The 27217-nt window shown below is 37.5% G+C and overlaps 1 protein-coding gene across 2 annotated transcripts in view; it reads left to right on the top strand.

Moving 5' to 3' along the window:
- Met (MET proto-oncogene, receptor tyrosine kinase) overlaps positions 1–27217 on the top strand; it is a 109725-nt gene that overhangs the window by 45923 nt on the left and 36585 nt on the right. For both annotated transcript variants that reach the window (XM_005332278.5, XM_078040329.1), the window contains 7 exons: positions 8098–8289; positions 18263–18397; positions 19162–19329; positions 24130–24290; positions 25924–26026; positions 26137–26273; positions 26971–27132. In XM_005332278.5, the coding sequence (XP_005332335.1) occupies positions 8098–8289; positions 18263–18397; positions 19162–19329; positions 24130–24290; positions 25924–26026; positions 26137–26273; positions 26971–27132 (1058 nt within the window). The remainder of the gene's footprint in view (positions 1–8097; positions 8290–18262; positions 18398–19161; positions 19330–24129; positions 24291–25923; positions 26027–26136; positions 26274–26970; positions 27133–27217) is intronic.

The raw sequence follows: 27217 nt of genomic DNA, 5'->3' as shown, positions 1-27217 counted from the left end.
AGAACAATTTCAGAGGAGGAAAAGTTTATTTTGGGACTCACAGTTTCAGAAGTCTTGGCCCATAGATGGCTGACTCTGTTGCTCTGGGCCTGAGTTGAGGGAGAACATCATGGTGAAAAGGTGTGGTGAGAAAAGCAGCTCAGGACATGGCACCAGGAGGCAGAGAGAGACAAAGAGAGCTCCACTCTTCATGGACAAACCATATACCCCAAGGGTACAACCCCAGGGATCCACCTCCTCCAGCCACAATTTATCTGCCTGCAGCTACCACCCAGTAAACCCTTATCAGTGGATTAATGTACTGAATAGATTAAAGCTTTCATAACCCAAGCATTTCACCTCTAAGCTGTCTAGCATTGTCTCACACATGAGCTTTGGGGGGATACCTCATATCTAAACCATAACATCTGCTTAATAAACAGAAGAGATCAGGCTCATTCAGGGTGATACAGCTGTAGACTCCTACTTATAAACAGTAGAGAACACGTGAATGACATCTAGGGAAATAAACTAACTGAAATTCCCGAAATAAAAGCAGTTCAGTTTTTAGCTAACTATATGAAAAGCTCTAAGGAAGAGGGGACTTTCCATTCTGAAATGTGCTTCTCCCCAAAAAAATCATTACTCTGTATATCTGGAATTTGTACAAAGTTGGATTATGGATAAGGTTTATATTACAGTACTTATTTTAATTTAGTCATGGTCAAGAGGGAAAAGAGCTGCTGTGAGTGAACTGGCAATGATTTTACAAGGTAGTACATTTTTAAAAATTTATCTGCAAGGCTGATTTAAATTATCTACAGATGAGCTAAATCTGTCCTATAGATCAATTACAAGAATCACTATTTTAAATATATCACATCCTTAATTATACTGAATTAAATGTAATTACATATTCACTGCATACATCATAGTGTTAATTAGGGGAAACATTTTGAATCAAATATATTGAGGTATATAGTACTTTAATTTCTTTTTATAAAAAAAAAGCTATATGGGCTGAGTCAGGTAAAAAATATATGGCAACTACTCATGAAATGGTAAAGAAAGACTATAAAGACTAAATTAATTAATGTATCAAGGCTTACAAATTATAGAGTAATTCCTATAATTATGACATTATGTAAGGCTTTGGGAAAGGAAGCAAGACTGTAATACATTTTTTAAAAAGTAAAACCATGTTTACCATTGGCTCTCAGAGTCATGTAATTATTTTAGAAGAGGCTAGGCTTTGAAGAATTTAATTCTTTTTAAAGAGCTTCTTATAGAATCCAGAATGTACTTGGATTTGGGGGCAGCCCAAGTTGGTGAGAGGACAGTGATTGTCAGATATAGTCTGACAGCTGGCTGATGGCAGTTTGGTAACTCTGGAGGGGAAGCTTTGGGAAGCCATCCATAGAAATTTGAAATCAATTGGCTCAGCCTCTCCCTTTGTGGATAAAAAACATTCAGCTAGGCTGCTGGAAGACCCTGGGTCCTGATGTCTGCAGGTCACGTGAACAACTCAATGCCTTGGTTTCCCCCTAAGTGTGTTACTATGAGACTGGGTGATTAATATTTGTAAAGTGCTTTGGACAGTGTCTGCCTGTAAATACTAGAAATGAATGTTTATTAAAATCAGTAAAATAAAATAACCACAGGTGCTGTGGTTTGCCGAAGACCATGCAGCTCAGCAAAGCATTGCTGGGATAGCTCCAGTCCTATCCATAGAAGTGACCATTCTTCTTTTTTAACAGATCCTTAAGCCATCCGTAAGATGTGATTTTGCCTCAGATATCCTGTAGGAGCTTGTGAATAATAAGTATGACTCAGTGAAAGGAATATGGGACTTGAAATCAATAACTAGAATTCAAGCTCTAATATATACTGGCTCAACACTCTGAATCTCAGTTTCTTTATCTGTAGAATTATGATGATCCTAACAAACTCAAATCACACATGTGTTGACAGGATCAAATGAGATCAGGTACTTTGAAAACCATAATCCAGTGTACCACTGTTATTTAATATTATTATTGGGAGCTCAGCCAGGACAATGTTTCAAAAAGTTGGGAAGGAGAAAGTTCTTGGTAGGCTTGCTCCACTTCCTCATTTCGTATTCATTGTTTTCTTTTAAATTTTATCTTATTATTACATGCTTTATATATATAAAAGAATTATGGACTATATTTGCATACATATATGTATGTGTATGTTGTGTGAAAAATAAAACCAGTACTCATGTATTTACCACCAGACTTAAGAAATAAAACATTACCAATGCCTTTGAAGCTCTCTCTGTGTCCCAGTAATATCCCTCTCCCTCCCAGAAGAGTGGGTAAATGATTGTGAATTGTGTGTTCATCTTTCCTTGCCTGTTGTTACATTACACATGTAAGTGTGTGCCTAAAAAACGAATTGGTTTAATGTGGGTTTTTCCGTATATTTTTTTCCCCTCTTGACTTAAGTAGTACTTAGTATCTTCCTGTACTCTTACATAATTACTCTTAGTATCTTCCTGTACTCTTACATAATTACGCCTTATTCTTTGTTACTATATCCTTTCCCTGTGCAATAAAACACATCACCTCTGTCATTCAAAAGACTCCATCCAGAGAGATTTTAGGAGAGCACAGACTTCATTTTTACAAGAGTAAGGAATGGGTGCCAGTGCTAGTGGAAAGTATGCAGGAATCCAGGACTCTGAGGGGTCTTGGTCAGGATAACCACTCTGAGATTCATCTGGGTCCCAGGTGGCACCTTGGCCTTGAGCCTCAAAATAACAAAAGGAGATAAGTTGAATGCTATTCTAAGAAGTTTGGATTTCTCTACAGGCCTCTGGGAAGCAATTAAGATTTTGAAAAAGGGAGTGATAGTTCAGGACAGCTGCAAGGCAGAAGAGATAAGAGACAAAAGGGCCAGTGAGGAAACACCTATTCTGGGCAGGGGCATAGGCATGGCTAGGACCTGCCCCGGAGCTACACTGGACAGAGTTCAGCAGGACTTCACAAGTGGTTGGAGTAGGAAATACTAGAGAAAAAAAAATGGTGCTGAATGAAATTCCAAAGTTACCTGAATGCACACATGGTCATGTTCATTAATCAGAATAAATAACAAAGAGAGCTAGAATTGAAAGCCACAGTGATTGATACATCCCAAAAGGTAAGTGATTGTCTCTCTGCTATTATACAGGAAATAATGATTAATTTCAATCTTAAAGTTAAGGGACTGCTATAAAATGACATTTTCATGTTTTGGAGGGGATTTTTGTTTTATTATGCTGGAGATTGAACCCAGTCCTCGCACATGCTAGGCCAGCCACTCTAGTACTGAGCTGTAGCCCCAGTATAAGATGATCTTGAGGGTCTTTTCCATTTTCAAGTTATGTAAATCTCAAAACATTGCCCAGAAAACAATAATAACAAAAGAAGTTCATGAACTTGAGAATCAGAGAGAACTGTATTCAGGCACCTGTTCCAATGTGAACTGTGCATTGTGGCAGAACCCTCAGCTACCCTGAGTGTGTAAAACCTCACAGAGCTGCTATGAGGTATGAAAATGCTCAGTTCAGTGCCTGGCACATTGTGTGTGCAAGGTAAAGACTGATTTCCTCCCTCCCTTCCTTTCTTCCTTCCTTCCTTCAGTCTTCCTCCCTTTGTTAGTATGGGGAGAGTCATTCTGGCTCCCTCCTGCAGCTAGTGTGAAACCTTCTCTGTAGACTTCTGCAGTTCCCAAAGCAGCTCCTATCCCAGAGAGCTGCTTCCTGCCAGCTATGCTCACTCATATCCCAAAGTACAACACAAACTGGCTTTCAAGAAAGCACACATAAGTAGGAGACCCCTGGCAGCAGGTGGGTAGTTCCTCTTTCAACTGGGCCCCAGGAACTGTGTGTAAAGTGCTGACATTAAACAATTGCATCCTCCTTGCACAAGTGAGGATGTGTCTTTAAGGGACAGTGAGTGAGGCTGAGAATCACAATTGCACACTGCTATACGTTTACAATGTGAGAACTTCAACCAAGGCTCCCTGTTAAAGTGCAAGGACAGCATGCAGCTCTCTAAGTCAGTTCCTGCCACCATGACCCCAGTCATTGAGTTGATCAGGATTCTCAGCAGGAAGAGACAAGAACAGCCCCCTCTTCTATAGCTAATGCTAGAATGTTACTTTTTCCTAGACACCAGTGTTCCCACGGGTCCCCCTGTAGATCTCTGTTATGAGGAAATGAAAAAGAAAAAGGTCAGGATCCTCTGGCTTATGAAATTTGAATGCCATTTGTACTTGACATCATGTTTGTTTTTTAGCTTCAGTTGCACAATTTTTCAAGATTAATAAGTTCTGTAGATGCTATTCCAACATTGTGCAATGTCTCCATACTAAGGAATTTTGTTAGTGGGCAATAGAGCACAACTCAATCCTATCAGTCCTTGAAGTGGTACTATTTAGGGACTTCTCTATTTCCTGAAGGAAAACCTTGAAGTACACAATATAAATATTGCATTAACTCTAATGCAGAGTTCTACATTTATGCCTTTCATGTGTGGAAACAGGTGTTTAGAGGCCAAAGCCCTGGTTATATTGCTCTCTCTTCACCTAAAAAATGGTCAGCAAGTTCCTGCGGGTTTGCAGACACTGAGGGGTTCTTAGAGGTCTTCTCACCTCCATTCTCCTGCTACCCATCAGCAAGGCAACTGCAAAGTAAACTGGGTAGGAGGAGGATCTCTGCTGTCTTTGTAGATGCATTTATTTCTTAGCAAGTGTCATTGAAAACCTACTTATATGAGGCATGGTACAAGGTACAGGGATACAGAGGATAAGACAGTTCCTGTCCTCCCATTGATAGAAAGGAGGACAGGAATCATTTATGATCAAAGAAGAGTCCATCCACAGCAAATTGTTTTTATATCCGAGTGAATTCAACAGCTCAAGTAGCACCATACCTCCCGTCAAGTTTGAGACTTTAAAGTTCCCAGGATGCCACATAAGAATAAAGAAAGACAATGATCATTAACAAAAGAAGGAATGAAAGAGCCACAGAAGCTGACCCTGAAGAGCAGTGGCCTCTGCAGTAGAGCACCTCCACTGACCTTATCTTTGAAATTGGTCTCTGTTTCTTTAAGCATCTTCCCTTGGCTCTTTTAACATGGACAATTGGTCACCAATAGAAACTTAATTATCAATTAATTGATTGCTATTGAGTTGCCAGGATTTCATCCCAGTTATCTGCTACTCCTCAGAGTAATCTATAGTATTTTAGTGAGGAAAAGCTTCTAATTAAATAGTGAAATAGCACTCATTAATAGAGCAAAATAAATATCTAAAACTAAAACATTGTACTATTTCCGAGAGACAGTAGGTTTAACATCTCTAAGACTCTATTTAATAATTTATTACCATTTAAAATGAAGAAATAATTGTTGGTACATGAAATAGAGCTTTTTAGGTAGCTTTTAACCATAAAAATCAATAGATGTAGGAACTTTCCATTTCATATGACAGATGGTTGACCTTAAGGAGTAAGGTCATCATACAGAAGAATAAATATTGTTTTGTTCTTAAACACATTGACTGAAATATGCTATGATAATTTTCTGGTTGTTATTAAACAACATTCATTTTCCTGGATTGGTAGCTACATACAGTGATGTGTAAAAATGAACTTTCTATTTGTTCTAAGGTCCTCCTTTTCCTTAATACATATTCCTCTCATCATCATCTGCCCCAGGTTTACTAATTCCTAGCCATCTCATCAAGATAGTCAGGAGCCTTGTACTCTTTATTTGTCCTTCATAAACTTTTAACTACCAGAAAAAAAATGACTTAAATAATGCTGGTTCATATCTCCACACTCATCCCCGTCTACTTGTAATTGATTCACTTATTTGCTGATTCATTCAATTGATATTTACTAGCTGCCTATTATATGTGGTGTTTAGTTACTGCCAACAGTACAGTGGTGAAAATGCAGTCCCTAACTGCAGAGAACTATCCCAGGAGAAGGCTCGCATTATCTTACAATTGCATAAGCAAATGTGAAATTGCAGCTATAGCTATCTTACAGCTATGCTGTGCTGTCTATGATGCTTAGGCAAAAGGTATTGTGAGAGTCTAATAATGGGAACATTGAACCTTGATGTTGGCATCAGGGCAGGCATCCTGAGGAAATGGTGATAAGCTAAGTTCTGAAGGAGGTAAATAGGAGTTCACAAGGTGAATGGAGGTGGAGGCAGAAATCCAGGCAGAGGAAACAGCCTACCTAGGCCAAAGTGTTTAATGGGAGGACACCTGGAGAAAGGAAGGAAGGACCCCTCCCTGGTGCACAGAGAACACAGACCTGGAGAAGCTTGGTAGTGGCCAGAGGATGCCACCCACATCCAACATGTCAAAAATGTTTTCTTCTATCCTAAAAGCAATGGGAAAGCATTAAGTGTTTTAGATAGAGAGGAACATAGTTAGATTCACATTCTTACAAGAATCCTGTTAGAGTGTTGAAAAGAGATCACCTGATGAGGGTGATGGTGGATTTGGTGGGTCTAGTTAGCAACCCACTAGTTGTGGTCCCAGAAAAGGGTGGGTGACCAGGATGAAGATGGTGGTGATGGAGAGAGAAAAGCCCAGGGAGGTCCAGGAGATATTTAGAAGTGATGGGAACTGAAGATGCACATATCCAACCACTGTGCAAACTGTGAAGATAAGGTTTGCCTCCAGTTTTCAAGTCTGTATATACACAAACCATATCGGGGGCTAAAAAAGAAAAAAAAAAAAACAGTAGGAATCAGGGATGGCACTTGGGTTTCCAACTCATGTGCCTTGAAGGGCATATGTAATATATCACTGGGGTGTGTAATATATAATCAGGCAAGCAGAGTATTAGTTATTTTGAGACTGAAATCTCTTGATACATGAGAGTGGAGACACAAAAGCATGTGTCCATGAATAATAGACATGTGTCTGCATAATAGACATCACAGTAATTGCCAGGATTTACTATGAAAAGTGGAGAAACAGCTCTTTGGAGCCTTGAGAAATCTTGACATTGATAGCCAGGTGCAGATGGTCCAGCAAAGGAGAATTACTACAGTCTGAGTGCCTAGGGCTAGGACTTGATGGTGATTCAGTGGTAACTCACGTGCTTAGTATGTACAAGGTCCTGATTCAATCCCCAGCACCATTAAATTAAAAAAAAAAAAAAAACAGACTGAAGCAGAAGGAAGGATCTTCTCAGTATATAATTGTCACATACTACTAAACAACATTTTTTAAAAACTCCTTCCCCTTGAGGTTGAACCTAAATGATAGTTACTAGACCGTAGTTGTCTCGGTAAGCTACTTACTGATATATTTAATGCACAGCTCTTTTGTTTTTTCAACTTTTGCCCAGTGGTGACTCACCCAAGATCCTATATGCTGAGTTCTGTTGTAAGAGATTTATATAAACTAGTTCATTTAGTCTTTGCAACAGTTCTGTAAGCTAGGTACTATTTCTGTAATACTGTATGTTTTACACATGGGGAAGGAAACAGATGATGTGAATTTCTGAACACAGAGAGATTGTAGGTATTATATACAGCACATAAGCATTTGAGACCAGGATTTGTTGCAAGCACTTGGGTCCGTGTACTGCTACCTACCCATGAATTATCTACTAACCGCCACTGACCACCACCTCTGCACAAAATGCACAGAGGCACACATTTTAAAATGTAATATCATAGTATGATTCTACGATCAATTGTTATTCCAGTTGCAATTCATCTCATAGGACTTGCCTGCTAGAAGCATTAACTTTATGGCAAGGGCTGAGACATTTAAAGTTTTGTTTTTCTTTTAATAGCGTCTGCTAAGTTCCTTCTTTACATATGCACATATCCAACCACTGTGCAAACTGTGAAGATAAGGTTTGCCTCCAGTTTTCAAGTCTGTATATACACAAACCATGCCTAGTAAAATTGGAGCTATATTGGTCAGTAGAAATATTTATGCCAGTGTGGGGCCATTTTTCTACTTGCACTGTTATCTTTGCCATTTCCTTCCAAGCTATGAAAAGACACACTGAGAAGTTTCTTACCAGCTTGTTCTCATCTGCACTCTCATTAATTCAATAACCATATTTTATTCCAGATGCTTCTGAGAAATTCGTCGGGCTGTGAAGTGCGCAGTGATGAATATCGAACTGAGTTTACCACACCTTTGCCGCGCATTGACTTATTCATGGGCCAGTTCAACCAAGTGCTCTTAACATCTATATCTACCTTCATTAAAGGAAACCTCACCATTGCTAATCTTGGGACGTCAGAGGGTCGCTTCATGCAGGTAAGGGCTTTCAGAGGGTCTCTTTTATTTGATATTATGCAATTAGTTTGTTTTGGTTTTTGCAATAAGGTATTTGCAAATACTGTGAAGTGCAATTCACAGCAGAAGCTCAGGACACAGGCCAAAAGCCAAACAAAGAAGTCTGGTCCACTTTTTATGAAGTGTATGACCTAGTTTTGTTAAGTTTTTGAAGCTTTCACTTTGAACATGGTTGCTTTAATTTTCATGTCTGGAATGGTTTGGTGTTTTTTTTTTTTCCATTCATAACTTCTATCACATGATTGGAAAGTAAAAATGAAACAATTAAAGCACTTCCAGGAGATGTTTTCCTATTCCAAGGGAAGCAGTGGATCAAAGGAGAGCTATTGTGTGAACCGTGTGTCTCCATGAGAAGAAACATTCACATCATTGAGAAGTGTTGGCAGGAGTCGGGAAGACACACTATCATCAAAATCCCATTGTAATTGAGGCACTCCTGATTCTGCAAAATGATGGGATCAGACACAAAGAAGTTAAAATACTTTTTTAATGCATTTTTATTAAATGCTTTTAATGATGAGCAACAGTATTTCCATACAATAAAAGTCTGCATTTCAGGCTTGATTGAAGTCACTGTGTTTCCTAGCTACAAGAATCATAGCACTCTCCAGACATTAAAATGCTCTAGTGTTGGATTTATTTTATCACTTTAATAGTTATTGGCACTTTCAATATGAATTCATGAATGCAGAATGACAATGACATCTATGGAAATGTTGAAGTTCTACAAACACTAGAAATTTCTTGTGAAGGAAGATGCTCACTTTACAATTGTCTGATATAGTTAACATCCTGATCAAACAAAAGACTTCTAGTAGTCAATTGAGGATGATGAGTTCTTCCTAAGACTTGCTCATCTGTACATCCAGTGTCTGTGCTCCTTTGTAAAATTTACTTTTAAAAATTACTGCAGTCTTTATAACAATCTAGATATTGGTCATTGCCACATTTTAAAGTCATACAGCATGTAAATAAAACTTTCCTAGCTCAAAACTAACTATATAAAACTAAGTATATAGAACCTGTGCTCTAAATGTTTCCACACCATCTCCCCTCCTGAGCTTCACATTCCTCCCTCTCCTCCCTCTATCCCATTCCATTGTGTTTATTTAACCACTTCACCCATCTTGGCCATTTAATTCTATCCTTAACTTCTCAAAATCTGAAGGAAGGAAGCCCAGGCCTTCCACATGGACAGACATGGCCTCTAACACATTTAAATATGGTTGTATCTATTATCCTTGTAACATGGGTATTATTATTTTTTATTTATATGTGTTTTTAGTTTATGTTGATGGTAGTTTTAAAAATTCCAAAGATTTGAAGATGCAGGATAAAACCTAGCATCTGTTGAATTCCTTATGTGTTCATAATTTTCCTTTGTCTCCCTTTATCTTAATTTCTGTTTTTCTTTTTTATTCCTCTAAATTGTTCATTATCTCACCAATCCAGGTTCATATCAATAAGTTTTCTGTAACTGTTTTAGGTCTTTTTTTTTTTTTAACATCAAAAGCATCCTGATCTGTTTCCAGATGCCAAAGTTCTAATAAAATCCCATTTTAAATAGGTTGCTTGAATGACAGAGTCCACACAATCCAAGGAATGTGTCTTGTGTCCGTCTCATTATAACAGAAATGCTATGACAAATGATTTCTCCTTATATAAAAGAAACTTCTTATGCCATTAACTGCATCTCATACAGAAGGTGGAAATAATAGATTTTTATTTTATGAAAAGTACTGAAATCAATGATTTTTTTGAAAACAGATGACTTTTAGTCATCAACTGTGTGTGGAGACCTCACCTACTTTTCTTTACTAGGCAAATGAGGGACGAAAAGGAAACAACGAAGAAAAGAAAGAAAACGAAAAGAACCTGCCCTTAAAAAACTCAAGTTTTAGTAAATGAGATAAAAACATTTTCTGTTAACAATAGTATTCACAGACAAAGGGCTGTTGGTACCCACAGAAGATTTATTTTTCTGACACTTGAAATTTTATATAAATAAACTGAAAGCACTTGAAGAATCATTCAACATTAATGAAATGCAGTTTGTTTACAGCAAATAATAGTGGGGGGATGGGTTAAGGGTGGGAGTTGGGTTAAGGAGGAAGATCAGTGACCTTCCTTCCAGCCTGATCTTTCAGAGCAGTGACTGCCCACCAAGTTCTGTAAATGTTTTGACTGGGCTAAAGGCTAAACCTGTGGCCCGCCTAAGTTCTACAAGTCAACTTTTAATAAATACTATGGAGTTTCTGTTACAAAATAGAATGAACATTTTCTCTCCCTCTCTGAAGACAGCTGCCACACATGAAAAGGAACAGAAAAATGATTTTACTTCCTTCCTACCCTGAAACCTAATGGCAAAGTTGCTTTGCAATTTTTTTTTTCTCCCAAGAGTTTGCAGCTGTTTCTGCCCTTCCTATTGTGCTTGTGTTCAGCTCAGGCTGGGAACACAAGCTACAGCCCCAGCTGTTGGGTGCAAAGTGAATCAGGTATTTCACAGTGGTTATTTGATTAGAAAGAATTATATTGTTTAGCTAACAATAGTATATGCATGGCAGAGAAGATGTTTCTGACATGTTCCTGACATTTCATCATGTGTAACTTATATAGGTACATTTACGTCTAAATATACTGTTGTCTACATGTGGAGTCTCTATTTCTGTGGAGCCATGTCAGTATAAATTTCAAAAACAGTTTTTATTTATATGATCACTCTCTTGGGATGCCTTGATGTAAAATAATATGATAAGCAATGTTTGAGATGGTCTAAGTAAACAGTGAGAATAGGCCTTACAAACTGGGAGGAGGGAGTACAGAAAAGAATAAGACTGAACAACCTTAGCAAATGTACATGGCTACGTGGGAGAGGGAAGCAGGATTCTCATGAAGATCACAGGACTAATCATAGGGATTGCCCACGTCTCCCCTTCTGAGCTCCTCGTCTAATCTACATCCAAAACAATGCTTGCTTGATTTTTTTTAACAGCATTTGTATAAGGCCTTTAATCTCTAAATGCAAAGCATTGCTATTAAAATATTTGTGTGTGATTGTCAGACCAGGGAGAGTGAGTGGATCAGAGGGAATGGGAGTGGAAAGGCCCTTCCAAGACTTGTTTCAAGTTCAGCTCTACAAACATTCATGGGGCACTGCAGGCTGCTAACTGTGGCCACTGCCTGGCACGGTCACGGCTGCCATTAGGCTCTTTGGTACTATCCTCCTTTTCCTCTCTCCCGAATTCTGTTACTGTTGTTGCTGTTACTACTCATCATCCTCTTTTTCTTCTGCTCTTAACTGGGCTAGTTGGGTTTCAAGCAAGAAACTTAAAGAGGTAAGGATGGCTCAAAAAGATACCCTTTGGTCCTGATCATCTATTATGACCATTACTTAAATAATTATGCTAGTAATCAGTGAACCTGCAAATAATTACTCACTTCCAGGAAGCAGAATCAGTTCATCTATTGGCCTCTTTACATTCCTTTAGTTTCTGGGCCGCCATCATACTGTGTCAGTTCTTTGCATTGGAAGCCTGTGCCAGTTATTACGTTTGGAATGACTGCTATTTCAGAATTTGTAGACACAGATCATCAATTCAGCAATGTTGTGAATATCAGGCAGAGACACAGCTGAATGAAGCTTACACTCAAACACCATTTCTCTATAAGGATTGTTAATTTACCCATCTCTTTTACAAAATGCTCAGATAAAAATATCATCTGCCTTTTTTAAAATTTGTACATCATTGACTTAATTATATCCTTAAGGAACATTATTAGTATTGGGCTATTTCTCATTATGCTCATGAATTCTAAAATTTCTTTTGTGCAAAAAAAGAGCTCATAAATAATAATTTCAGGATTATGTCCATAGATAAAAATTAAGTCCAGTTCATGTATAGTCTCCTCAAATGAATTAATATATGCTCTTGAAGGACATGTATGTTATACTCTATGACACACATAGAAATTTAAAACATCACAAATATTTGCAACCTTAGGAAAATGCAAGGCTTTTGTTTGTTTTGGTTTGGGGTGGCAAGGAGTAACTGGAATTTCTTGCATAGTTACCTCTCGGATAGAACAGAGACATTGTAAGAAATGAAATATGTTTATCAGTTGTTTTTGAACTTTAGTCAGTTCAAAATTCAGAGGTAGATATACTCTGGATAATAGCTAATCCTACAATCAACACATATGGGATGTTGACTTGAAATTATTCATTATTTTTGAATTTTTACAAACTCCCTAACTTATTTGGTTTTTTACAAAGTCAATCCAATACTGACTCATTTTGACTCACTTTTGACTCATATCAAAAAAATTGAAGCAGATACACATCAGTATTGTAATAGTGAGGAAAATTGCTTTGCCCATTGGATATACTAGTCTATTTACCAAAAGGAGCAAAGAATGGGGTAAAAGTTCATTTAATTCAATTTTTACCACCTGGTGGTACTTTCTCTTACCATTTTTGTTCTCTATTTTCAATACCAGTTTGCAATTTCTACCTCTTATTTTTCATTTTTTTTCCTGTTTCACAAAACTAGATATGAGCCTTGATTGAAACAAATTGCTCTAAGCCTCATGTTCTGATTTCTTTCTAAATAAAAACCAATCCTTATCATATACCAAAGAAAATAGTAAACTTTGTAAACAGACAAGAAGCATGAGGCATTGCAAGCCATACTTCTGAAGGTTTTCTAAACTCTGAAACATTTCTAAACCCATGCCTTCATTAAGGCCTCTATGGGCTTCTGATTTCAATCTGTTCATGTCTGAAGGCAGTAGATACACCTTAAGGACCTACTCTGTGCCAGAGTTTGGTCTATACTGGCAGCCAGACGGAAGCAGATACTTCCTGAATCTACTGGGTCATGTGACCCCATGGTGTCTGCATCTTCACTCATATTTTATTCTCTTTGAAACTCAAATTCTGATCATTTGTATCACCTTTCATGAAGAACGGAGTTTTGCTTATTCCTTAACACATATCCTCTCTTCTTTTTAACTTTTCATTCAGAAATCAATCTAGATGGTATAAAAGCTCCTTTTCAGTTTTATTTACCTTGAAATGGAACTGTCTGTTTTTATTTCTTATATAAAAAAAGATTTACTTAATTCATCAGAAGATTTCTTGAAGTTTCTTGGTCACATTTTAAATCTACATTTCCATATGACTTAACCATGTACCATGAGGTCTACCATGTTTTCTTGATCCCACGATGACTATGTGAAGAAGAACTGCATTATGTTTTTTCTAAAAGTCTGCCATCCAGTTCAGATGTATCAAGGACCACTGAGTATGTCAGACCAACATAACTATAAAGTTATAACATAACTATAAAGTTATATTATCCCAGACCAGTGTCTTCTTCAAGAAGTATGATGCAGATGAAAATTCCAATAGTTACTCAAGTCTCTCCAAGAATACTAAAGGATACAAAACATGCTTAGTCCACAGCAACTCTATAAAACCTCTGTCTGATTGTTCTCTGGAAGTTTTCAGGGGCTCCTCCCTCTCCTTCAGGAGGTCACTCTCATCCACTCTGTCCCATCCCATCTGCCCTGCCACCTGCACTCCCTCTGCTCTCCATAACTGGGAAAGCCAAAGTACTCATTCTAGAAAGGAAATTGTGAACCTCCAAAGGTAAACCTTCCTCTTGCTTAACTTAAGGAAACACTTGGCAGATGTACACAAACCAAAACCACAATAAAGTACCACTTCACACTCTCTAGGACAGCTCTAATCAAGAAAATGGAAAATAACAAGTGTTGTTGAGGGTGTGAAGAAATGAGAAATTGCTGGTGGGGATGTAGACGGTGCAGCCACTATGGGAAATAGTTTGCAGTACCTTAAAAGGTCAAGCAAAGCCTTTACCTTAAGGCTTAATAACTCTACTCCTAGATGCATATACCTAAGAGAGATGAAAATACATGTTCACACAAAAAGTTATACATGAATGTTCATAGCAGCAGTAGTCACAACAGCCAGAAAGTGGAAACAACCCAAATGTCTATTATGTAATGAATAAATTAATATAATGTGGTCCATCCATAGAATGAAATGTTATTTGACAATAAAAAGCAGAATGAATGAACCTTGAAAACATTATGCTAAGTGGAAGATAACAGACAAAAAGGACCACATATTGTAGGATTTCACTTATGTGAAATATCTAGAATAAGAAAATTACATATGATAATAGAAAGTAGATAAGTGATGTCAGGGTCCAGAGGGTCTGGGATTGGGAAATGATAGCTAAGGGGTCTAGGATTTCTTTTGGGGATACTAAAAGTGATCTAGAGTTGGTTGAAGTGATGTTTGAACAAATCTGTGAATACACTAAAAACCATTGAACTGTCTAAAAGAAAGAAAGAAAGACTTTTGAGGGAGTAGACAACCACATACAAATATGATAAATTATGTTCTTCGTCCTTAAAGAAAATTAAACAGAATTTAAGCTGTTTAATTAAAAATAGAACTCTCTGTATATGGTAAGAAGATCTGTCTGGCCTTCATGTATTTGTAGAATATCACACAAAATCATTTGGTACAGGTTTACAAATGTGGAGGGCTAGGCCCAGCAGTTTCATTTATCTGTACTTTTATTTATTCCCCATGTCCTCTCACAAATAACTTATTGGGAGAGGTTATGTGAGATCAAAAACCACAACAATGGAGTAAATTCAGATTCTTTCCTTGCCCTGCCCTCCCCCCAAATATACTAGTCCTGTATGTTCAAGAACATTAAGGAAAAAGGTTCTGTTATCTAAATACTAAAGATTAGTCATGGACACAGTAGAATAATTGCCAGTCTTCTATTTCATAGTAATTGTTCTGAGATTGCCAAGTGATTTATCATAAGAATTAAATTGATATGCCAAATTCTGTTCTGTCCCTAGAAATATCTCCATGACAACAAAAAGGAACTCCTGAATCTTGCAAGCATTGCTTCAGGGATCTTTTGAGAGTTGAAGTGGTTACTCAATTATTTAGAATTCTGGCAATAACAGAAAGTGAGGAATTAATGATAGAAAAAGCATTCTTGGCATTTCATGGCAGTAGATGTGCCCATGGAGAGAGAGCTAATGATCAACTAGAAGCTATTCGCATATGTGAAACTACCTCTGCGCTACATTCCAGAGGGTCATCCCACTTTTCCACGTGACTTTCTGCCTTCTCTTGTTTGTCCCATTTGTCTATACCAAGTCATGATTAAAAGCAGAGCTTTGATAGCTGAGCTAGTAATATTTCCTCTGTACTATCAAAAACTATGCAGATGCAGAGGCTTTATCCTTCAGCACACGAAACTTCTGCAACCTAGATTACTAAAACAAGGAATAACTGGCAAGGCAAATATATTGTGAAAGCTGTTTTAGTGCTTCAACTCACCAGGGCTCTTGGGAGCTCGGAGTTGAAGCTTTTTATTGGTATTTACTCTGGTGCGCCAAGAGCCTCGCGGTTTAGTTAAGAACAGGTCAAGCACACAGATTCAGGCATTAGATAAAGCTCCTTGGAAATTTGATTCTTGTCCTTTCTCACTGAAATTCTTTTGTATTTTCTATAAGGCAAATAATAGTACCTACTTTGCAGATTAATTGTGAGGAGCCAATGAGATCTCTATTTTAAAGCACTTAGCATAGGGCCTGGCTGGGTTACCTGTTATGACAGTGACATACATATGGTGCTCTCCAGACAAAAATTCTTGACAGGAGGAAAACAAATCAATCAAAGTCCAGAGGTGCAAAGAGCTTTTTTATGAACTGAAGGAGAGAAGGTTAATCCTTTCTGGGAAATGAATATACGGATGGCCTTCAGATTTGATAAAATCAAAGATGATGACCTAGTCATTAAGAAGGGATTTCTTAATATAGATACAGAAAATGATTTTAAAGAGAATAAGAAGGTTAAATATGGAGTTAACATAAGGCCCTACAATCCCACTCCTAACACATCATGGGACTGTGACAGCACATCATTTCCAAGGGCTCTGGTAGGGGATCCGTATGTAGCAGGTCTGAATAGCATGGAAGGAACCAGGAGCAGACACAGAATGCAGATCTCCATGGTAAGTTTCCTGCTGATGAACACTCTTTATTGTAGTGGAAAGCACAGAATGACAATGGGGAATAGAGTCCGAGAATTAAGACAGATTGGTGTTTTGTGTTGCTTTTCTCTTATGCATGAGAAAAGGAGATATTTTTTCCCCCTTTATGGTTTGAAGAGATTGGCGACAACCAAGGAAATATGGAGCAGGAGATGAAGAGAGTAGAAAAAAAAAAATGAGAAGTGGTGAGCACCAAAATGCAGTTGAGATTGCAAAATGGATAACTGAAATCTACATAGTTGAGGATAGAGGCCTGGGGAGTCTGCTTGTAGCCATCCCTGGAGGGAGGGAGAACTGGTAATTGAACTTTGTTTCACTCTGCCTGAAAAGGTCACAAATACCTATTGGGCCCTAACAGTAGGAAATAACAGTAGTTTCCATCCTTTTCCAAACTGACCAAGTGACCTTTGAGCCATCATTTAACTTCTGTGCAAACATAGCCACCCTGCTTTAATGGAGATGTTTTGAAAGTGTTGAGTGTTTGAGGTAAAACAACCTTAGAGCAAAAATGTCACGTTCAACTCTGGAGCTCTGTGTGAGCTTGGGGAGTTTCTCTCAACAGTCCACTCTGTGGGAACAAAATTAGGTACTTAGTAAATCTTCCTAATTGTTTCAGGCTACTTGGCTCCTTTATTGTGCTAAATTTGAAAAAAAAAAAAAAAAAAAAAAAAAAAAAAACTTACTACTGTTCCCCAGAACATTTATGTGTCGCACGTGTTTGTTAGAATACAAAACAATTAATTACTCCTCTAATTTTCGTTCCTATTTTCTGAATGAGAAAGCTGTGGTAGAAAGAGAGTTTCTTTAATCTAATCTCACAGATGCCCATGTTTGTCCTATGATTTCATACACATGGCAAGCAAATGCACTTTTGATGCAATGTAAAAGATTATTAGAGATGTCAGGCAATTTCACAGAGCAGATTTCAAGCCCAAAGCTGTGCTCGGCCTCCTACACTCTCATGTATATGCAAATGGATGGCCTACTTAAGAGTTCTCTCAGAACTCCTAAACCCTCCTAAAAATCTCTGTTCATTCAAGATGATCATTCTGATGCTATTGTAGTTGTTGATCACAGTCTGAACTTCATTATTGCTGGGTTTTAGCTTCAGAGCAGGTGGAAATTATGTTTCTGGAAAACATGAATACTTTAAAGCAAGAATGACACCAATCAACAAACCTCATCTCCCAGGCATTGTTAAAACAATAGGCCTTATTATAAAGCTGGGACAAGAAGTAGAACTTTATTTATAATGCACATAATAACATATCGGGACTATGGTATATAAAAAATACATTTCAAAGTAGCATGGGGACCTATTTTAACCTCAAAAGATCTTTAAATATGACTTAAAAGTAGCAAAGCTGGAACTAACTCCAGGTTTCCAGACTCCTGTCCACTACTCTTACCATTACGTCAAGGGAAACTGCCTCATGGGAAGGATCAAGAGTATAGATTAAAAAATATCCAGGATCCTTATAGTATGTGTGGTGTCTTCTTTCTGGGAAGAGTTTTGGCTCCTCCAGTTCCCAGTACTATTGTAAGGACTTGCCTGCAGGTGCTGGCTGATTGATTGGAAGATCTTCTTCCCTGGAAACCATTAAAAGATCATAAGCAAACGTCTGTCCTGGGGGTTCAGATAAATTGGCATCAAGGCAGGAGATTAGAACATGTCATATTGATTTACAGCAAAATGAACTGTTGGGTCTTTAGTTCAGATACCCTTGTGCTCTCCTAATCTGTTATTACAATCATCATCTACGTTTTCCACTTACATTTTAAATAGCTTGTTGGAATAGGATGTTTCCTTTTTCTTTCCTCAGGTTGTTGTTTCTCGAACAGTATCATCCACCCCTCATGTGAATTTTCGCCTGGATTCCCACCCTGTGTCCCCAGAAGTGATTGTGGAGCACCCATTAAACCAAAATGGCTACACCCTGGTTATCACTGGGAAAAAGGTGAGCCCTATTCCCACTGGGAGTTTCCATGGATAGGGTTCTTCCTGAATGGATACTTCTAGCCAACAGCATTCAATTTTTATAATTTCTCTCTTCATCTTAGATTCCTATCTCCTCCATTAAGTTATTTTTTGGGGGGTATTCCAGAGAACTTCTGAAATAAAGTTAATTTCTTATCCAAAGAAGTTAGACCTAAGGGAGGTCTTCTTCATAATAAGTACTTCTCCTTTAGTTTATCAATGAGAAAAATGAATACAGAATAAGAAATGCAGTCCTAAAGGTAGAGCTCCAGTGCAGGCAGATAAATCCTGGAAATGTACATTGGAATCTGACTCCAGCCAGTAATCTCCGTTCTCTGAGAGAAGGATGTGCATCCTGAAACCAGAATGATATGTAACCTTACTTAAAGTTCCAAGGGTTCAAGTGTGTCTTCCTAAAGCTTAAATTATAATACTCCCTTGTATATTTTAAAATCATCTCAGACAGGGCCAAATGTCCCTACTAGATCAAACCTCTAACATTGCATCACAATGCTTGTGTTTCTCAATATTACATTTTATTACAGAGATGCCAACAGTAGAGGGAAGGAATTTGATTTTTTAAAAATTCTAATCACTTAACCATTATTAGCTGATTTGCACATCAGTGCTTGTTATTCTAGCAGACTCCATAAAATAATGTTTATATGTAGCTTCTGTGTATTCTAAGTGTTCTTAAACAACAAAAACACCTCTGGAAGCCCTTTTTATTTCTTTTCTTCACAGATCACCAAGATCCCGTTAAATGGCTTGGGCTGTGGACACTTCCAGTCCTGCAGTCAGTGTCTCTCTGCCCCTCCTTTTGTGCAGTGTGGTTGGTGCCATGATCAATGTGTGCGATCAGACGAATGTCCCAATGGGACTCGGGAGATCTGTCTGCCTACAGTCTATAAGGTAGGAATATCTATCAGCTGTCATGCAGGGGTTTTTTTGTTTGTTTGTTTTTGTTTTTTGTTTTGGTAATTCCAAATCCCACTAATGAAAAAAAATCCAAAACTTAATTTCCTAATTTAGCTGTGACACATCAGCCAAAGCACCATCTCTCTCCTGGTTTTGTCCCCATAGGCAGCAGTGGAGCACCCCCTGGAGCACCTTCCTGCAGTTGAAGTGTTTGCTTCCCATGCACTAGGTTTTCTCTTTGGACAGCTGCTGTCCCTTATGCTATGTGCACAGCAGAGCAGTAGCTAATGAGCAACATTGTTCCCCATTTCTTCGTGCTGGGACCTGTTTCCTCCTGAGTGGCCCATTCTGATTCCTCATTACCTACTTTATGCCAGGTACCCAGACATGACCCTCCACCAAAGAGACAGATCTATTCATACCACAGAACTCCAAGCTGAAGGAACCATGCAACCTGACAATCCCAGACATATTGGGGCAGACAGACAGAACACGCTTCTTCCTGTCCGAGGCATAGATGATAGAGGGTGGCCTTGTATCAATCACAGATGAGGCTAGAGGTGGTTTCTTAGGTTGATATGGGAAGAAAGGAGGGGGTCAACACTCATGGTGACTGGGTGTCTTGTCTCAATATGCTTGAATGAGAAGTAAAGTTTCCACTGATGACTCTGTTGTTATCTATACTTCTGTAAGCCACTTCATCTTTAATCACTCCAGAAACTTGTACTGAGTACACACCACATGGACAGCTCTCTTCTAGACTCTGGGGACATACAGTCCAAAATAAATACAAAGGATACTCCTGCTGCTAGAGAACTTAGCTTCTGGTAGTGGACGTCAGTCATGACATTGCAGACACACTCTCTGTTACCTTATTTGCTTAAGCATATATTTGGCACTATGAAAATCTCTAAAAGTTTCTTCGTCCAAATACATTTTGCTTGGAAATACTTAACCAGTGAGGACTCAGTATGTGTTTTCTCTGCCTGCATGTTGAACAGTTGGACTTTAGTAAATGGTTCTTGTGAAATATTCAAGTTAAAGGTCTCGGTCACCTGGTTCAGGCTCAAGTAAACAAAGTGTGCGAGTCAGAACAAGAATGGCCCCCAAGCACATGGCTGTTTTCATTTAGTTACGGTTTGGGGCAAGATTTGCAGTGGTGACTGGGTTTTAAACCAAATCATTTTCTGTTAGATGTGACACGACTATCAGGCCTTAGCTTGATCATCTGGAGAATAAACTAAAAGAGAATAAGTAAAGAATTTTAGTCTATAGTATTTATGTACATTTTCGTTGTTGTTGTCCAGTATACTTATAAAACCCACATGCAATTTTATATTTTTATAAACACACAGTCTTGGCAATTTGAGACACTAGAAATTTGAGCTCTTCGTATTCCATGAAAAAGATACAGTGTGTGTGTTTGTGTATGTGTGTGTTGTGCGTGCACACACACTCATATGCACAATTAAATTGCAACAATTTCATTTCAAAAATAGCCAAGTTGGGGTTTTAAGTAAAGAAAGCAAGTTGATAATTAGCCCAAATAAAACATTTAATTTTGACCACTGTGCTACCTTTTACTAATCATGAAAGCCATATGGAACTGGTTGAAAACAAAGTAAACATTTTAGAATTTTCTGGAAACAGAGATTGTCTCAAATGTTAGAGTCTCCCTCCCCTCTCACCTTCCCTCACTGCAGCACTCAGCAGTTGTTGATTTTGAAAGGTTGCATTGTATCATGCACAAGTCGATGAGGCGTGGGCTGGGCAGTTAGAAGCAAAGCTGTGCAGCTGAGTCCATAAATCCCTTTCGGTTCATAGTTGTTAGGAAGATTTCATGCTGTGCTAGACCGTGACATTTAGCATTCTCACTGCAAAAAAAAAAAAAAAAAAGACAGATTATTCGTCTTTTTCTTATCTGTCTTAAACTCTACCCGCTCAAGATCCAGATACTATATAGAGTTTCACTTTCCAATACATGAATGTTAACCTGTTTGTCAAGGTACATGATGTTCAATGGCTGAAAATCTTTGCAGTTCCAGATATGAGAGATTTCAGGATTGTAAGCCCTTTATTTGTTTCAAACATGTCACCTGATCTTGTACTTAAAGAGCAATGAGAAATGCTTCAGAAAAGGAAGAGCACTTTCCCAGTGTATTCTGAATTTGTCAGTATAAAACTGTCACATCTTATAGAACTGAAATTAATCACAGTGAGACAATAAAACTGTTTATTAATTGATCAGAAGATTCAGATAAGAAGCAACAGCAATATCTTCTGGGGGGTTGAGGATGTGCAGGCACTAAACTGCTACCAGCATTATTTGTGACTATTTTTCTGCTAAAGCAGAAAGGAGGTTTCCTTTGTGAATTTTAATATTCAAGGCTTTTATAAGCTTTCTTAGATTTTTATCTTAATGCATTTAAAAAGCATGATCATTTAAAGTACTTTTGGAATGGACCCACCAGTGGCACAGTCTCTCATCTATAAGAGGAAGAGAGCTACTTTTGTGGCTCCGTCTCCCCTGTTCAGACAGATAGGCCACGCAGCCTCTGCGGCTTTATGCCGGACACTCATTTCCTGCACAGGGAGTTTCTCTGCCCTTCAGGCTAGCTGAGTTTGCCAGCCCATTGTTGGGTCTATCCAAGGGTGTGTGGTCCACGGCTGCTTCCTTCCTCTTCCTCTGGAAGAATGAAGGTTACCCCCATAAGCTAAGGGAAAAGTGCTCAGCCCAGAATAAAGCCAAACCTAGTTGGCTTTTCAAATTCTGAGGATCTAGCAGAGGGTTGATAATATCCATTTCTACTGCCAGGACACCAAATCAGTGTGTTCTCAAATCATCATCCAGTGCCTTTACCTTTCATACAAGAGATGATGTGTAGCATATGCCTGTAATCCCAGCAACTCTGGAGGCTGAGACAGCAGGAGTGCAAGCTCAAGTTCATTTGTCAGCCTTGGCAACTTAGGAAGACCCTTTTTTCAAAATCATATATAAAAAGATCTGGGCATATAAGATGCATCTCAGTGGTAGAATGCCCCTGTACAAAAGAGAGGGGGCGGGGGGCAGAGAGAATGTGAGTATTAAGTGACAGTCTTCAGTTTTTACTTAGAGATGGGGGGTGTGGGCAATGGGATGGGGCCGACATCAGCCTTGGGCAGCTGCTTTGAATGGGGAAGTCTCCTCCTCAGAAATGGGAATAGCAGCTGTGTGATGGCCTTAGGCTGAAGAGAGTCCTGGGAGGGTTGGATGTCCTATTCTCTCCTACTGGATTTCTAACATAATAATAAACAGATTTTTTTTTCCTAACAGTGCTGATTTGCTGGACGTGGATGAGGTAAATTTTTATGAAAGGAACAACTGTGTAATGGATTTGTATGGGTAGAATGGCCATCATAAAAGCATTAAGCTGAGACTTTAAAAGGGTTTGGTAACAAGGGTTAAGTTAAGACTTTGGCTTGCAATTATTTACTTAGGAAGGATGGGAATGTTTGCAAATTTGAATTTTGCTAAAAAGTCCTCTCAGTTGTCAGACTTACACAAAGTGGGCTTTAGCAAACACCTTTGCTGGATTTTGAGTTGCCTCTATCTTGGTGCTGCGGTTTCCCACCATTGTACTTCACAGCACAATTTACAATATGTCCCCCCAAAAGAGCATTTCCTTTCTCAATTGTCACAAAGCTGCCCAAGAAAAGCTTATTTTTAACTTGCAAATGTGTTTTGTTTAACTAGTTTTAACCTAAGAACAGTTGTCTTACAAACTTTAAAAGCACTGAATGCTGCCTTATATAATAGTTCCAACATTTTAGTTATAAATTAAAATTTCACTTTTAACACACCAAAAATAAGCCTGTATTGATACAGTGAACCTGTTATTTACTGACCATTGAACATGTCATGAGGCAAAAAAAAAAAAAAAATCTTCAAAATAAGATGTAAAATAATGTCAATGGAGAGAATTAGAAAAAGATTTTACCATATGGATTTGAGGTGCTCTCCAATTCTGAGCATTTTTTTTCTACTTCCAATAGAAATAATATATTGTATGTACTGAATATCACATAATTTTTAATAGTACATTATGTATTTGCTGAACATCAAATAGTGACCATCTTTGGAAAATAATGAAAAATCTTGAATCTATGATATAAAGTGTGAATTATTAGGCTTTAAGAAGTAGATTCACTTATTTACTTGTTGGTGCCTGGAACATAGGAGAAATAATGAATGAATGGGTGGCAGATTTGAATACCATCAATATGTTGGATATTAGGGTAACTGCCTATTTATCAGCACCATTTTGGGGGTATGTCTCATTGAGCCATCCCAAAAGTCCTCCCCAGCCAAGGAGAAATTCATTCTGTAAAAAAATGCTGGGTACCAAGGCATACATTGGATCTTGACTTACAGGGGTTGGATCATTTTGATCTGGAGACCATGAAGAAATTATAATCAGTTACAAGCAGTGACTACTGCTGCCCCAAAAAGTCCAAGAAATTAATTAATTTCAGAGTGTCCCCAAAGACCTCCCCATTCCCACCCGGACTCTCTGCTCTTTGTTCCATCTCTGATTCTCCTGAAAATAGCTTATTTCATAGCATGATCAGGTAGTTTTAATGTTTGTTCCAGATGCTCTGGAATTTGAAACCCTTTCCTTCAGTAAAAATTCAACCTTTACTGGATTGTGAGAGAATGGAAAATTTTATGCTCTTGAAGGATACATTGTTTTCCACACATGAAAAATAATAATACACTGGATTTTTTTTTTCTAAAGCTCTACGTTATCCTTATAGGTTTTTCCAACTAGTGCACCCCTTGAAGGAGGGACAATGCTGACCATATGTGGCTGGGACTTTGGATTCAAGAAGAACAATAAATTTGATTTAAAAAAAACCAAAGTTCTCCTTGGAAATGAGAGCTGCACCTTGACCTTAAGTGAGAGCACAAAAAATACGTAAGGATCTTAAAATGTCTTGCTGGGTTGGGTTTTGTTCTTGAAAGTGTGTTTGTAAAAAGAAAAAAAAATGTACAGAAAGCTCATTTCTCAAATTAATGAGGGCCTTGGTTGCACGTCCTTAGTAGGTTTGTTTTGTTCTTTCCCTATTTACTTAAGGGGATTAGGGAAAGACAAAAATGATATGGTCTACGTAAAGTTTTCAACCATTTATGTAACACCTCTTCAGAAATTGTCTGGGTAGATTTGAAAGCATGACACTCCATCTTTAGAGTCTTCAAATACAGTCTCCAAGACATTTTTTTATTTAAAAAAAATCAGTAAAGTGCTCAAAGTATATATCCTATCTTTTTAATTCATCTGCTAAACCTTCGTAGTGTATTGAAGTCACTCAATCACACATTTAAGTCTCTTTTTGGATGAACTAAAATTTATTCAGCCACTATTTATCAGCACCATTTTGGGGGTGTGTCTCATTGAGCCATCTCCAAAGTCCTGGGAATGGTGACTTATTTTACACAAAAGAAGTCCCCAGAATTCAGAGAGGTAGAGTGAAACTTAGCAGGGATATTCCAGAGAGTCAGAAATGGGCTTTCAAACACAGCTGTTCAGATCCAAGATCTGTGCTTATTCTACTAAATGCTACATGTACTTTTGTTTAAAAGATTTTTTTATTGATGCATTATAATTATACATAATAATGGGCCTTGTTGTTATATATTCATGCATGCACATAACGTAATATCATCAGTTTCATTCTATAAATTCTGCATTCCATAATGAACAATCTGGAAATTATCAGTTCTGTAGCAACAACAACCAAAGTTTTATTTGTTGAATCTTTATGGCCGAACCTATTCTATCAAGTGATTATTTTATCTAAAAACAGAATTTACTCCAAAGTTATAAAAGATCTAAACTCCTTCATTTTATTGAAACTGAAACATCAATTAATGTCATATGTGCTGGCTCAATGACAAAACAAATTTATTCTAGAAATCTCCTGTGTAAGTTTTCCAAAACTCTTTTAATTACTGCATCATAAATTAGGATTTGTAAAACTGAAACATAATCATTATCTTCTTTTATAGTTACATAAGAAAACAAATAACATACAAAATTTTTTCAGAACTATAAGATTATTTATTCAGAAATAATTTTATGGAAAGCTATCACAATTTTACTATTCTTTAAGTAATTTAAATAAACATGTCACAAGTATAGTTACAGAAATGTACCTGATGAAAAACTTTGATGGAGGATTTGGCTTATTTGTAGCTTGCACATTGTTTCATATGATACTGAATACCATTGCTTTATCCTAAGTGTGTCAGACATTATCCCTACAATTTTATAGGTTTAGATTATGATTTACTTTTAAGTTGGGGAGGTCTGCATTGATCAGGTCTAACATTTCCTGTTTTAAATGTGTAAATACTATACTATAGTCAATATAAGTTTAGCATAATAGTACAGAAATCAGATTGTACAGTTTTCAGTCCTAATGCTTAATGAAACTGCTTGCTATGCAGAATGAGTTAGCTTATTGTGGAGTTCATGTCCCATCATAAAAGACAACCTAACCAGAAAATGCCTGTGGATTTCTAACATATTAAACTTTGCTTTTTTTCAGGCTAAAATGCACAGTTGGTCCTGCTATGAATGAAAATTTCAATCTGTCCATAACTATTTCAAACAGTCGGGGCACAGCACAATATAGTACATTTTCTTATGTAGTAAGTCTAAGCATTCTTTTCTCATGAACTGGGATGAGTGATTTTTACTTAATCTATTTATAATTATAAAACTAAAAAGTTACTTTGTTTTGTTTTTGTCTTCTGTTCAGGATCCTATAATAACCAGTATTTCTCCAAGCTATGGTCCCAAGGCTGGAGGCACTTTACTTACTTTAACTGGAAAGTATCTAAACAGTGGGAATTCTAGACACATTTCAATTGGTGGAAAAACATGTACTTTAAAAAGGTGTTGTGAATTTCTTTTTTGTTGCATCTGCCAAGTTAGATTACTATCTTTACTTAACAAATCAAGCCAAGTTTGTGTCTTTTTGTGTGGAGAAAAATCAAGATGTTTATTATTTACTCTCTTGCTAACAAGACTCTCTCCTTCCTAAATCCATCTACTCTTTTGCTGAATTTTCTACCTTTCCCTTTTTATTTATTAATCCCACTTTTGAATTTTGTCTTCCCATTCATCCTCTTTTTTGTTATATCTCAATATTGAAGCTTTATTATGAGCTTGAGGTTCTGGTAATTGACAACAGATTAAACTGTTCAAGTGAGATTTAAAATTAGAATAAGTCAGTTTGGAGAGAAATGGGGGAGATTGGATTTGGAAGGAGGTTACATTTCTGCTTCTTGGAGTTGAAAGAGATGAGTTCCTTCAAGTGACGAAAGTACTTTAAAGGTTGCTGAAAATGCCAAATGTTTTGAAGTCAAGGATGGCCTTTCAACAACAAGGCTAAGTTTGGGCTCTAGTCAAATGTAAACAGCCTACACTAGAAAAGGCTTTTTTTTCTAGATCACTGCAGGAAATTCCCATTTAGGAGCCATTGAGTTATACCCTTTGATTTGTGGATCCTTTATAATTCTAAATTATGTGTATCTCTAATAGCTAAGGTTCATTTTCTTATTTTATTTTATTATTTTTTGTTGTCGTTCAGTGTGTCAAATAGTATTCTCGAATGTTATACCCCAGCCCAAACCATTTCAGCTGAGTTTCCAGTGAAATTGAAAATTGACTTAGCCAACCGAGAGACCAGCAGCTTCAGTTACCGGGAAGACCCCATTGTCTCTGAAATTCAACCAACCAAATCCTTTATTAGGTAAGTAAAAACTTCTGACAGTGTAAGAAAGTAATGAACATAGGGATTATTTGGCTGTAGAAGGGTCAAGAAAAGTTGCAGTTTT

Source organism: Ictidomys tridecemlineatus, chromosome 2 (genome assembly GCF_052094955.1).
Source record: "Ictidomys tridecemlineatus isolate mIctTri1 chromosome 2, mIctTri1.hap1, whole genome shotgun sequence".
NCBI classification, from domain to species: domain Eukaryota; kingdom Metazoa; phylum Chordata; class Mammalia; order Rodentia; family Sciuridae; genus Ictidomys; species Ictidomys tridecemlineatus.
Note: the sequence above shows the minus strand (reverse complement) of the source record. Positions and strands in the feature narration are given on the sequence as shown.